The following is a 14600-nucleotide window of genomic DNA, read 5'->3' on the forward strand; positions in this document are numbered from 1 at the left end:
ACTAAATTCATGAGGCTTATTTTTTATTGTGAATCTTAGTGCAGATTGGTACAGTCTTCAAATAAAGATCAGCTTATTTCAGAGAAAATTTATATCAATAAAAGTAATAAAACAAGTATGGGTCAATTTCTCAAATCATTTGGTCTACTTAAATATTTCTCCCTGATGCCTCTGAAAATCAAGTGGAAGATGTTAGGTTTGGTGGTGCAGGCCTGTAATTCCAGTGTTCTGAAGGCTGAGGAACGATTCTAAATTTGAGCACAAACTGAGTAACTGGGCAATTTAGCAAGTCCCTGTCTTTAAAAAATAAAAATGGAATGGAGATGTAGCTTTGTAAGAATGCCATGGGTTCAATCCCCAGTACCATAGGAGACATTGTATTTATATATTATAAATTAGACTCTATTACTGAATCATATTAAAGAAAATATCATGTTACTGGTTACTCTGTTATCTGGGCTCTGATTTATATATCCTTTCATTTTTTTTTTAAGACAGGGTCTTTCTGTGTAGTTTAGGCTGTGCTTGAGCTCACGTTGTAACCCAGACTGGCCTCAAACTCTCAGCAGCCTCCTGCTTCAGCCTCCCAAGTGCTAGGCGTGTGCCACCACATCCAACTTATATATCCTTTTAAAAGCCTACATTTTTTAGTAATTGGTTTTCAGACTTAAATACCCCCTCCCCCAAAGTAAATTTCACTCAAAACCTTCGGTATATAAAACAGAAAGTATGGAAAGAATTGTGTTGGTAGAAATCAGAAGTGGGAAACCTGAGATCCCTGCTCATTCAGCGTTTTCTCTGACCTAGGAACCTTGGTGCCACTGCAAACAAAACCTGTATAGCATACAGGTAGAATTGTAGTTTAGATATATTTGTGGTCATTTCAAAGGTTTAATACTAGGCTTTTAACATTATAACTGTCATTTCTATGAGAAAATCAGGTTTACTGTTTTTCAGTTTACAGGACCTTTTCCTAAGATAGGAATCTGATGTGAAAGAAGATAGGCCTGTAATGAGTTGTTTAATCATGGTTTGATTACCTATAAGATAACAAATCCTTGAATTTTTCTCAAAGTATTTTTTTATATGGTTTGTCAGGAGTGACTTAAAATCTTTTCTACTTAACGAATTTCAGGTTCTAGAAAGTATTTGCCTTTTTATGAACTATTGCTATTTGTCTTACATTGACTTTCAAATTGTTTTTAATAAAGGCTTTATTGAAAAGGCTTGAAGCTGTGAAGCCCACAGTTGGTATGAAACGCTCAGAACAGCTGATGGATTATCATCGCAATATGGGTTATCTCAACCCAGCACCTTCCTCCAGAAGAGTGAGATCTATGCTTGGCCAGTATAGCCCATTAAGTAAGCATATTCAAAACTATTTTGTACTTGTTGATATTTTTTATCCTTTTTTTTTTTTTTTAATGTAACCTATGTCCTCATGATACAGATTTTAAAATGTTAACTTCAGGAATTCTGTTATTTTTTGCTGGCACATTTTGTTTTATTTGTGTTCACTTAATCTCAGGTTTTATGTACAACATGTAATGGTAGCATAGTAAGGAATCCAAGAGTTAAAACAACTGAAAGTACTAGTAGTTTCTAGATAATGAAGGAGGTTTCTGTTTTGTTTTGTTTTTTTGGTAACAGGGATCAAACTTGGGACCTTGCGCTTGTGAGAGAGGCGCAGTGCCACTGAGCTAAATCCCTAGCTCTAAAGGAGGGGTTTTTAAAATTTAACATGTTTATTAAAGGAAGAAATTAAAGAAGTGCTATTTGACATTGGCTGAAACAGTCCCCCTTAGCCATTTAGGAAGTATTGCTAATATCTCCTAGCTGTAATACATGTTTTTTTTGCCTTCACTGGGTGGGTACTTAGCACAAAATTTAACAAATTGTAGTCATCAGATATAATACCTCCTAATGTTAGATATGTGATTATCTGCAGATCTCTAGCCAGTTGTATACTCTCAGAGAATACAGGAATGGAGTGACTGCTTAGTGCCAGGGTATGCAACAACTAGATAGACAAACACTTTTTTTGATTCCCATGACCTCTAACATGCTAAACAAGTGTTCAGCCACTGAGCTACATCCCAAGCCCTTTTTCTTTTTTTTTTAATTTTTATTTTTTGGGTGGTGGGGAGATAGGTTCTTACTAGGTTGCCCAGGCTGGCTTCAAACTTGGGATCCTCCTGTTTCAACCTTCTGAGTAGCTGGGATTACAGGCCAGACACTTTCCTTTACTTGAAGTTTTTGCTGTTACTTCACATGTGCATTCTAAACTATAGATATAAAAAAATAGAAGCCATACTAAAGAAAGCTGGAACTACTTCTAGTGCCACCACTTCTCAGTGTTCAGGTGAGTCTCATACACTCAAATGACTGGCAGTTCCATCTATTCATTTTACAAATACTGATTTTTACAAAAATGTGTTGTGACTGAGACAGGATCTATCTAGATCCAGTGACCTCTGTTTAGTGTTGTGCCTTGAGTGTAATAAATTATTTGTTGAATAAATACAAAAATGGTTATGCAAAATGGTTTTCTTTTTTCACATTGGTTATTTGAGCAGCTTTTAAGTGCCACTGCTTTTAAGCATTTCAGTGTACTTCTGGTTTAAGAATCATTTCATTGGACTATTGGATGTACAAGAGATGAAGATGATAACCTACCTAGTCTAGGCCAGGGAGAGGAAGCTTATCATATGATGACTCACATTTAGTTTGAATAATTGAAATGCTCTCTTCTTTGTGTGTGTGTGGGTGTGTGTGTGTGTGTGTGTGTGTGTGTGGTTTTGTTTGTTTGTTTGTTTGTTTTGGTATCATATATTGAACTTGGGTCCTTGCACTTGCAAGGCAGGCAGCAGAACCAGTGAGCTAAATCCCTGGCCCTCTTCTTTGTGTTTTTAGGAGGAGCTTCCCGGACATCCAGTGCTACCAGTGGCCTCAGTTGTAAGACTGAGCCGTCAGGTTCTGACACATCTAACAACCTGTTGCTGAGACCCAAACCTAATGTCCGTGCTGCTTGGTTATAAAGCCTTTTTCTTTTTACTGTAAACATTTTTCATCCAATTTTTATTGATGTGTTTTTGTATATTACTGTAATTCTCTGTGTAAACATCCGCAATACTTAAGCAGTTCAGAATACACAGCAGTGAGTTGTACTTTATTGCTTGCTATTCAGTGCAAAATTGTTGTCAAAATGACAATGTAAGTCAGTGTTTCCTATGAGAATGTATTTATATGAAGTGTATATGTATTTATTAGAGGAATGGTACCATAGTATGCATGTGTATTTCCTTATTATAGTAATAGAGTTGTCATGCTGACGAAGCAGTAGTAATAATATCATTGCATGTTGCACCAAGATGTTCACTGTATAATTCTCATTTTATATTTTTGTTTCTTGTACACTTTAAACCATGAGCTTACCATCTGAATTTGATTGACGTTTTTTTCCATTTGCTTTAGGACTTAGGTGGAGTGAGTCATAACCAGATTGTGAAAAGTGCACTTTATTTTTATGAAACAAATTTTGAAATGTGTTTTGTGGGTAGAGCTGAATTAGATTTGGTAAGCATATTGAGAGAAGCTTGTCCTGGGACCTTAGAATTCATCTGAGGTATCTCATACTTCTATGTAAGAGCACTGAGTTAGGTCTTCAAAATTTGATTAGCCACTTCAAACCATTTGATACTGTGAATATTAGAAAGTTCAACTTAGAAACCCCTCTCTTGTGTTTAAATGATTTAGAGAAAGGAGGTGGGCTTTAGAACTATAATCTACTGTCTTGTGATTAGTTTATCCGCAGACCAGGTCAGTAGCACCACCAGCCGAACAAGTATTTGTTCAATCAGCAATAGCATCGCAAATTTGAAGAGCCAAGAAGCAGATCTCAAGGTATGTCAGAACAGTGTTTTAAGTGTTTCTGTTAGCATATTGTGCTATGATTTAGTATTTTTTATATTGAAAGATGATTTAAAATAAGAAAGCTTTAGAAATTCTAAGTAATATTAATAGGTTCTGCAAATTAAATTTAAACAATAAGGTCATACATTGGTTAGGGCTGTGCCTTTAAATATTAGTTTTTCAGTTTTGGTTTATTTAGTTGAATGTTAGAAGTAGCATTTTTACCAATCACATTGAAAGGACTCGTAATCTTGATGGATTTGTTAGTGAAAGATAGGGTATAATACAGTGGACTTCTTGAAATTAGAATATTTTTCTGCCATTTCACAGGCTCTTAATTAATACAGCAAACTATGGTCTTTTATTACTGTTTTTTATTACTGGCCTTTTCAGTATATCCTTAGAATATATAGGAAAGTTTTCATTTTATATGGTAAATCTTTCCTTTTTAATGCTAATTTTCTGCAGGCATAGTAAGATTTATGTTTTAGTTTTTAGTGTTCAAGCTCTGTAGCATGTTCGCTACATTTACTTTTCTTAGCACATTTAGTAGAAAGACAAACTATATTTTTCTAAACATCAATTTATAATTTATTGGCCTGAGTTTGTATTCATAGATTTCGTTTAGAATAAGACTATATATATAAAGCATGGAAACACTGGGGTTAAAGTCATCAACCTGACCACAGATTTTTCTGCTGTTTTCCTTGGGCTGTAACATTTTTCTACATTATTTGATACTTTTTTTTTAGAAAATAAAATTTTACCCTTGTTTTATATGAAAGCTTTAGCTAATCTAAACAAAGGTTTTCTTTTGTTAACTCATACTTCTAATGTTTGTGTAACAGTTTTTCTTTAAAGAGAGATAAGATAATGCTGAATTTAAAACTTAGCATTTGGATATTTGCCCAATAGGGAATCAGTTCTTTAAAATGGATTTTTACTGGTGGGGGTATGTGTATACACACAGAATCTTTTATATAGCAGTAGTCTCAATACATTCTGTATAATGTCTGCTGCCAGCTGTCAGCATACAACACATAGCTTCATAGATAAAGCTGTTCTTTGATTTTAGATACCAATTTAATACCTTTAATTTTTACAACTTTGAGAGGTAAAGTTGTGTATTACCAATAACATAGATTCAACTTTGAATGAAAGTTGGAAAGAGCAATGGTCTTTTTAAAACAAAATTTACAATTTTATTTTCATAGTTGCATATGAAGATAGGTAACTGTATAGGCATTGGAAATGTGTTATCTGATATATGTCAAGGTACTTTGAAAATTGTTACAGTTTAAGTGACACTTAATGGTGGAATCATAAATACATTCTCTTATCTAGAGCATAAAAAAGTGAAGGATAATCTAGCCTAATTTCATATTTGATTGACTTGAAGCTAATATACATACCTGAAGATTTACATCTATACTAGAAAGTATGCAATCTGAGGCCTAGTTTAAACTATTAAAATTAATTTCTTAAGGGTTAAGCTATTAGCTTATTTTTCTCCTACTTACTTTTTCAATCTCCATGAAAAGCTGCTTTGATAGATACTACTCCAAATAAAGTTTTCTAGTCTGCTTATTGATGTGGTGTAATGGAGTTGTTTTTGGTGCATTAACTGAAGTGTCCAAAATAGTACCTAGACAACTTTAAGAAGGTGATTGTGATGGATGTGATTATATGCTTCTCATCTTCAGATTCAAACTCTACAGCACTGAGAAGTGTTAAGACTGATAAAAAGTTAAAGGTGTGAGTTCATCATATTTTAATATTTAAATCTCTAAAAAGTTTACTGTGTGAAATGCCAAAGTCTGTACCTATAATGACTGTGTGCCATCTTGGAAAATGTGCTTAATGCTAATGGCTGCTTAGAATACTGTGAATAAAGATTAGTAAAATACTTAAAAATCAATATCTTTTTACAATTTCCTAGTCTGTTGTAATGTATTTTAGGCAAGAAGAACTGACTTTGCCTAGGGGAGAAAGAAATAAAAGAATTAAAGATAACTGATTTCTGACCCTATGTCTGTCTCTAAAATGCATTGTCTTATTTCTGTTTTTAAAATTAGAATATGGCTGGGTGTGATGGCACATACCTATAGTCCCACAATCTAGGAGGTTGAGGCAGGAGGATTGCTGCAAGTTTGAGGCCAGCTTGGCTACATAGTGAGTTCAAGGTCAGCCTGAATGACACAGTTAGACCCTGTCTCAAAAAAAAAAAAAAAAGAATAAGTAAATAAAATTAGAATAATGACCTCTATGTACCTTACAAAAGTAAGAATTAGTAAGAATGAAGTTGGCAGGAAGGTATGAACTATTTATAGTTTTGAAAGGATGACACTTAGAAATAATTTGCTTTAAGTGATAATCCTGGTCAACATTTCTTTAAACTATATCACCTGATTCATTTGTAAAATTGTTAATGGTGCTACAGTACAATAGACATTCTTTTACAGATTGAAGGAATGTGTTTTAAAAAGTAGCTGTGTACATGTCATTTGTATGGTATATATACCATAAGTAGTAAATGTTCTTTCTAAAATTTGGTGTTGATACATCAATTTAGGAGGTCTTTGTTGCTTTTGTTGCTTTAATGGGGATTAAATTGAAATAATGCCCTTGAAATAAATGACTGAATAGCCCCTGCAGTAGCATAAATGAGCTCTCAACTACAAAGTTAAAAAAGATTCTTTTTTTTTTTTTTTTTTTTTTTTTTTTTTTTTGTATCGGGGATCGAACTTCGGTCCTTGTGCTTGCAAGGCAGGTGGCAGCACCACTAAGCTAAATTGCTGGCTGCAAAAGATTCTTAACAGCAGACAGCATTCTGTCATGGCCAAAAATTTTATTTGAGTTTTAAAATTCTGGTAGTGTTTTTTAAATCCACTTAAGAGATATTTCTGGAATCAATATGATAGACTGTTAATGTTCTATGCCTCTTTCAAAACCCATTTGGCAAATTCAAACCTATTTGGCAAATTCAGGTAGTTGCAATTTTTATTCTAGACAATATTTTGAAGTTTTACTGCTTTACAAAATAAAACTTAGGTAATTTGTCACTATTACACTATAATAAGATTTTTTTCACATGAATCTAAAACCACATCCACCATTTTAAGATGGTAAAAGAATTTGGATAGTCATCAGAAAACAATTAAAAGTTAATGGTGCTAAATTCTTAAATTGTATGATAAAATCAAATAAATTATAACATAATAAAATTATAATATAAATTATATTATAATGATAAACCCATGGTTCATTTCACCAATTTTGGAATTAGCTCATTTCCAAGTTTGAAATATATCATTTATTTTTTTGATATTATTCTAAGAATGTTTCTGTTTCATGTAAAAAATATCCAGAATTAAGTATAGTATCTCTCCTCAGTTCCCCTGTAGTATCTAGAAAAACCTATTGACTTAAGATTTCACTTTAAATTACTTTTTTGGTAATGTGAGAGAGGATTGTTTTTTAGGTAAATGTGTATGAGAGAGATATTTCATAGAATTTGAGGTTTTGTTAACTTTATCAAAGAGGAGTACAAAACCTTAATGTAAATGTACAACTTGTTGGTTGCCACAAAACAGACACCTGGGTTATCACTACCCAGATCCAAAGTGGTATTCCCAAGATCTCTGGGGGATTCTTTTCAGACTTTAGCCTATTTCCCTGCAAAATAACACATACTCTCTTTAACACTAGTTTTTCTTGCTTCCAAGCTTCATATAAATGGTAATATGTTCTTTAGTGTGTGACTTTTTGCTTAACATACTGGTTTATGGGATTCTTCCATGTTATGTGTAACTATGACTTATTTTTATTTCTATATAGTATTCTGTTGCTTGACTATATCATGATTTATTTATTTATCTGTTGTGTGGTGGGAGTGACTCTTAAGGTTTTTACTTGGAAGGCTAGTGTATAGATGTGCCTTGATTGACCTGCATCGTTTTTGGTTTTGTTTGGCCACATATGTAGGAGTGGAGTTGCTAGATCACAACATGTGTCTGTGTGTTGTAGATAATGCTAGAGTTGTCTAGAGCGCATGTATCACTTTACTGTCAGAAATGTATCAGTTCCTATTGCTCCATATCCACACTAGTATTTCAGTCCTGTTTTAAAGTTTTAAGTCAGGCTAATGTAATACATCTTAGTGTGATTTTAATTGCCTACTCTAATAATACATGGAAAACTTGCTTTTTATTGGCCACTGAAATATATTCATTTGTAAAGTGATTTTTCAAGTTTCTTGCTTTTTTGGGGGGGTGCTGGGGATTGAACTCAGGACCTTGTGCTTGCAAGTGGCACCACGGAGCTAAATCCCTGGCCCTTTTCTTGCCAAATTTTGTATTGGGGAAATTTTTTTTTCCTTCTTGATTTGCAGAAGTACTTATATGTTTTGGACCCAAGTACAATCCCTGTGTGAATTATGTATTTTCATCCAATCTGGCTTTTCACCTTATTATAAATGCTGTTTTGGGGGTTTTGTTTTGTTTTTTTTGATACCAGGAATCAAACTCAATGACCTTGCACTTGGGAGGAAGGCACGGTGCCACTGAGCTAAGTCCCTGGCTCTAAATGGTCTTCAGCACAGCCTTTTCTTAGTGGTTAATAGTTTTTCAATGTTGAATTTTATAAAATTTTCCTTTACCTAAGGACATGAAGATATTCTGCTGTATTATTGTTATTACTATTAACTTTGTTTAACAGTGGCAAAGTTTTATTTTTCTTAAAGGCAGGAAAAAACAGGCTCCACAGAGTGAGTTTGGGCCAAGTAAAAATAGGAAAAAAGGGAGAAACAAATTTTAAAGATTCACTCTAGACGAGAGCATATGGTGGGCTTCTGTGAAGAGACACAGTAGCACATGCTTAATGGTGACTGGCCCCCCTATTTCCCACATCAGCGTTATGTCCAGGTCATCCTATCAAAACTTGCTCGAGTTCTTATGAGAAGTCCACATGCAAGGCCTTGGGAATGGTTCTGTACATGTGTCTGAGTATTTCCTCATACTTCCTTTCTAACAACTAGATTTAGCTCCCCTTAATGACCCTGGATTCCAGTCTTTGTCCCTCTTATCTAGGAAGTTTCAGATTCTCTTTTCAGTTCCTTAGCCTCTCAACTGTCTTCAAAATTAGCAGACACCTGTTGGAGGAAAAGTTGGACCCAAAATACCAGACTTGTTCCCTGGATTTTCATTTTCTCCTGAAAGTTGTGGCCCCATAATTTTCTATGCCTTGGTAGCTCCTTGGTGCCTTCAAGCAGGTTTTTATTTTAAATAGTTTGACCCCCGTTTCTGTTTTCTGAGGGAGTATTCACTCAAATTATCTATACCAATATGGAAATCCGACAGAGGTTATATTTTGTTTCAAAAGAAAATTTTTAGATCTTACAATAAAACTGCCAGCTCAGTTGTGTTAATCTTAAATCTGAAGCTGTTTGGGTAGCCATCAAGTGAAGCAGTTATTTTTTCTTCCCCCCCTGAATCCCCACCAGAGTTGGAAATGACAATTAATGTGATTCTTTCCCCTTAGTTTCAGCAGTGACAGAGTCCTGAAAGTAATCCTACTCTCTTCTCATTTTGCTCTTCTCCTTTAAAGCCACACCAAGCCCCACAGATAGTCCTTCCATCATCCTGTTGATGCTGCTTTCTTTTGGGGCCATAATTATTCCTTTCTTCCATTACTGTCTCTTGCCCCGCCACCCATTCTTTCTGCGAAAGTGTTAAAATTGAAATCTGACCATGTAATTCCTAAAAATGTCAGTGGCTCTCTGTAGATTACTGTGTGAAATAGAAGTTCTTCAGAATAGCAAACTAAGCACTTTATTATTTACCCTTGCCCCTCATGGCTTCCCCATGTCTTTCAGAGCTGCTCCTGGGACATAGAATTCATCTCATGTCTTAGCCTGTATGGCTTTTCGTAATGCTGAGCCAGTAAGACTGATTATGCCAGTGTCATTCCACCCTTGTCTTTACCTAGCTAACTGATGTCTATTCATTATGAAAGAATTCCTGAGTCAATTCTCCAGGAAGCCTGCCTTAATTTATAAATGCTTTAGGGGCATACTTCATATTTATTTGATTGTATATCCTCAGAAGCTAGCAAGCACACTAAGTGTTGGAATGAAGAAAATGAGAACCAAGACCTGTCATGTGAAGGTACAGGATCCCAGTAATGAATGTAACTATATTGTATACCTAGATTGTACCAATAAACTCAATAAAAAGAAAAATAAGACAGAATAAAAAGGATATAATATGTTATAATAAAATGATGGATAACATCACTGGTCATTTGAGAGATGCAGATGAAAACAACACTGAGATTCCACCTCACCCCACAAAGAATGGCTGCTATCAAGAAATCACACAATAACAAATGTTGGTGGGGTTGTGGGGAGAAAGGAACCCTTCTCCATTGTTGGTGGGAGTGCAGACTGGTGCAACCACTATGGAAATCAATATGGAGATACCTCAAAGAGCTGGGACTAGAGGTTCCATTTGACCCAGCCATCCCTCTGCTGGGTATCTTTCCAAAAGAATTAAAAGCATATCACAGTGATATATGCACACCAGAGTTTATAGCAGCACAGTTTGTAATAGCTAAAACTTGGAAACAGCCCATTTGCCCATCAGTTGGAGACTGGATAAAGCAGATGTGTGTTTTCTATAAAATGTAATACTACTCAGCCATAAAGAATGAGAAATTAGAGTCATTCATAGGAAAATGGCTACATATTGAGGATATACTCAAGTGAAATAAATAAGTCACGTGTAAAAACTGAATAGTTTCTCTGGTGTGAAAAACTATATACAAGACCCTAATGGGATAATTAATAAAGTGAAATAGGAAGAAAAGGGCTAAAGGTGTAGGGAAAGTGGGAAGGGTAGGGGAAAGGGAATAAGGGAAAAGAAGAAAAAATGGAAATAAATTGTTTGTAAATGGGAAGGGGAGGAGGGAGTGAAGGGAGGGCAGGGACAAGGGAAAAAAATGAGAACCAAGACCTGTCATGTAAAGGTACAAGATCCCAGTAATGAATGTAACTGTATACCTAGATTTTACCAATAAACTCAATAAAAAGAAAATGATGGATAAATGAAAATAATCCTGCCCACACTTAGCATTATCTTTGCTCTTACCATTCTCTATGTCTTACTCATTGGGCTTCAAATATGAGTTGGTCTGCCTTTCCTAATGTGAGGGGGTAAAATATTGTCTTTGTCTGAAATCTCCTCACAAATACTATCCTCTTTCATTTTATTTTTCTAAGTCAAGTAGGTTATTGCATCTCTTTCTTAACATACAGATCCTTCTACCTGTGCTGCCTTTCCATCTGTATTTGACCTGGTACATTTTGCCTTTCCAGAAGCCCCAAGGGGAATACTCTGAATCCTTCTTGGACATCTCTGCATCATCTGCAACATATATACCATCTGTCATTTGGTTTTTAGTCTTTCACCATCCCTTTATCAGGTTTACTATCTTCTTTAAATTAATGACTAGATTGTAATGGCCTCTTCTCTGTTCTTAATGGCTTGGGCTGGGTCAGTCTCTGTATTTCCAGTGGCCAGTTTGCTGCTTTATTCAGTAGTAGTGTTGGCAAGTGTATGTAAGATGCATAGGCATTGGTTCCTTTCTGCTCCCCTCCTCACCACCTCCCCAATAATCTCTTAAAAACTCTGGCTTACCAGAGTTCCCAGCAGACTCAGTCGCTTATGGCTCTCTCAGTGCTAAACCACAAAATCTTTTTCTCTTGTCTTGGCATTCTTTTTTGACCTTTTTAATGCATATGACGGTATTGATTATCTTTGAAATAATCCTGTGCTTTGATGACCCATTGATTGCCTTGATTCTGTATTCTCTTGCTTTGGCCTCTGATGACTTCCATTGGTGTCTGTGTTTTGAATCCTATTGGTGACTCTTCTTAAGGCTCTTTTGGTCATTTCTGTTATTTTTAACCTCATGTTATTGATTCTTAAGGTCTACTTGCCAAAATGCTACGTAAGTCACCCAATTTCTACCTCTAGTTTTCTGTTATATAGTTCTTTACTTTTAGGATCCTTCCTGAACGTTTTTATGTCAAAGTAATTTTTATCCAAAATTCAATCAGGGTAATATTTTCTCAAAAATGAAGGCATAAAACCATGGAATTTTAAAAATTCTGTCCTGTTCTTCAAAATACAACACACACCTCATTTTTACTGCTTTTCGTGTTTAGATCTAGAATGTCGCCCAGAAGTCTTCTGTTCAGAGGTAGGGCTTTTGGAAGTCGACTGGATCATGGGAGTGCTTTACTGTGGCTGGTTGGAGGGATGGGTCACTGGGGGCCTGAGCTGGAAAGTTGTAATTTCATCGCTGGCTCCTTTCTTTTCCTCTGCTTTCCCAAAGCCATGGGATGATTACCCATAGGATGGTCATCTCTGTCTACCATGCCATTTCTGTCTTTGAGCCAACTAACTATGGGCTGGATCCTCTGAGGACTGTGAGCCAAAATAAATCCCTCTTCCTTTACGTTGCAGATGTTTGGGTTTTTTGTCCACAGTGATGGGAAAACTGACTGATACGACTGTCATCATTTTCCCTACCGTTCTCAAGTATATCGCTTACTAAAATAAGTTTTTAACAAGAGGAGGCTGAGAAGCACTGATTTAACATTATATATCATAAGGCTCTGGGTGTACCTCTGGTAGAGCGTGTGCTAGGCCTGTGGTGGGGGGCCTAGGTCCAATCCCAAGCACTAAAATAAATAATAAAAATATATGTTATTATTTTGGTACTTAAATCTTGATCTCATGTGTCAACTTTGATCTCTTTTATTTCCCAAATAAAGTAAGACACATTTCTCAAGAGCAGTGACTGCAGCGTGCTTTTGCATCTGCCAGTGTTCAGTCTGATATGAAGCCATGGTGTGCTACTCAGTCTGTATGACCGATGACTGCAGAGACAAGGAAGCCAAACTTGGATAAAGGCCGGTGGCACTGCACCTGCCTGGCAAGTGTAAGGTCCTAAGTTTGATCCCTGGTATGAAGAAGGAGAAGGAGAAGGAGGGAGGAGGAGGAGGAAAAAAGACTCAACAAGTGGCAAAGAAAACACTCCTCAAAAACTGCAATACAGCATGAGTAGCTGTCACTATTCATGGTAGTTATATTCTGTAAAGTCAAGACAAATAATAAATTAGTAAATACTGACCCACTGCTCCTGAGGGAGACTCTGATCACAACATTTTCCCTAACTGTTGAATTCATAATTTTGTTTTATTCATTAAATTTATTGGTACATTTTAGGCATACCAATATGGTGACATTCATCTTGGGAATTTGTACCTGTTCGTGATATATCTTGGTTCTTATTTTTTCCCCATTTCCCTTCCCTCCCTTTACAGCCTTTCCGCCCCCCCCCAATTTTACAAAGACTTTGCTTATGCTTTTTCCTTTATGTTTTTTTCTTTCCCTTCTCCTTCCCCTGCCTTTCCTCTTTGGAACTTTTCTTTCTATTTCACACTGTCTATTATACATTTTGGTCCTCATTTACACTTTCAGTTTCTCACACCAGAGAAACTATTTGGTATTTGCACATGTGTGTCCTATATATTTCACTTAAGAGTATGGCCTCAATGTGTACCCTCATTTAACTATAAATGTCCCTAGTGTATCATTCTTTATGGCTGAGTAGTACTTCATTTTATTAAAAATCTTTATCCAGTTACCGGTTGATGGGCATTTGGGCTATTTCCATGATAAAACTATTACAAACTGTGCTGCTATAAAAATGGGTATGAATATATCACTGTGCTATGATTCTTTTAATTGTTTTGGGAAGATACCCAGCAGGAGTATAGCTGGGTCAAATAGGACCTCTAATCCTAGTTTTTTGCGGTATCTCCATACTGATTTTCACAGTGGTTGCACCAGTCTACACTCCCACTAACAATGGAGAAGGAAGGGGTTCCTTTTTCCCCAAAGCCCCACCAGCATTTGATACTGGTTGATTTCTTGATAGCTTCCATTCTTTCTGGAGTGAAATGGAATGTCAGTGTTGTTTACATCTGCATATCTTGGAAGACAAGTGATGATGAACATTTTTCATATGTTTATTTGCAGTTTCTACTTTGAGAAATTTCTGTTCATTTCAGATGCCCATTTTTGGATTGGGTCTTTAAATTTGGAAGTTCTGATATTTTTAAGTTCTTTACGTATTCTAGATAGTAGACCTTTGAGGAACAGCTGGTGAAAATTTTTTCTCACATTGTGAAGTTGTCTTTTCACTCTTTTGAAGGGTTTCTCGTGCTCTGCAAAAGCTTTTAATGAGATCCCAGTTATTGATTATGCTAGCTCCCTTGTTACTGAGGTTTTGTTCAGTCTTTTCCTATGCCAGTGTCTTCGAGGGTTCTACTTAACCTCTATTTCAGCAGGTTTAGTGTTTCTGTTTTAATATTTAGATCCTTGATCCATTTCAGTTTAATTCATAGTGAGAGATATAGGTCTAGTTTTGATCTTTGGCTCATAATCCTTATTTTTATGTGTCTCTATTTAAAGACACTATTTGATTAACATTGAATTCAAGGAAGCTTTTCTACACATTTTCTCCACAAGGCAGATGTTAGCTTTCTTGAGCTTAGGAATCCTAGACTGCACTTCAGTTCCATGCTTGGGGCCATGTTAAACAACAAAATTACCACAAAA

General features: G+C 35.7%; 1 protein-coding gene across 1 annotated transcript in view; it reads left to right on the forward strand.

The window, feature by feature from the left end:
- Positions 1 to 5955, forward strand: part of Cfap97 (cilia and flagella associated protein 97) — a 29121-nt gene extending 23166 nt beyond the window's left edge. Inside the window, exons 4-5 of the mRNA XM_010619749.2 lie at positions 1212 to 1362; positions 2914 to 5955. Of these exons, the coding sequence (XP_010618051.1) occupies positions 1212 to 1362; positions 2914 to 3038 (276 nt within the window). The 3' untranslated portion in view covers positions 3039 to 5955. The remainder of the gene's footprint in view (positions 1 to 1211; positions 1363 to 2913) is intronic.
- The last annotated feature ends 8645 nt before the right edge of the window (positions 5956 to 14600 follow it).

This window comes from Fukomys damarensis, unplaced genomic scaffold, assembly GCF_012274545.1.
Source record: "Fukomys damarensis isolate Sample0158 unplaced genomic scaffold, DMR_v1.0_HiC HiC_scaffold_18, whole genome shotgun sequence".
NCBI classification, from domain to species: domain Eukaryota; kingdom Metazoa; phylum Chordata; class Mammalia; order Rodentia; family Bathyergidae; genus Fukomys; species Fukomys damarensis.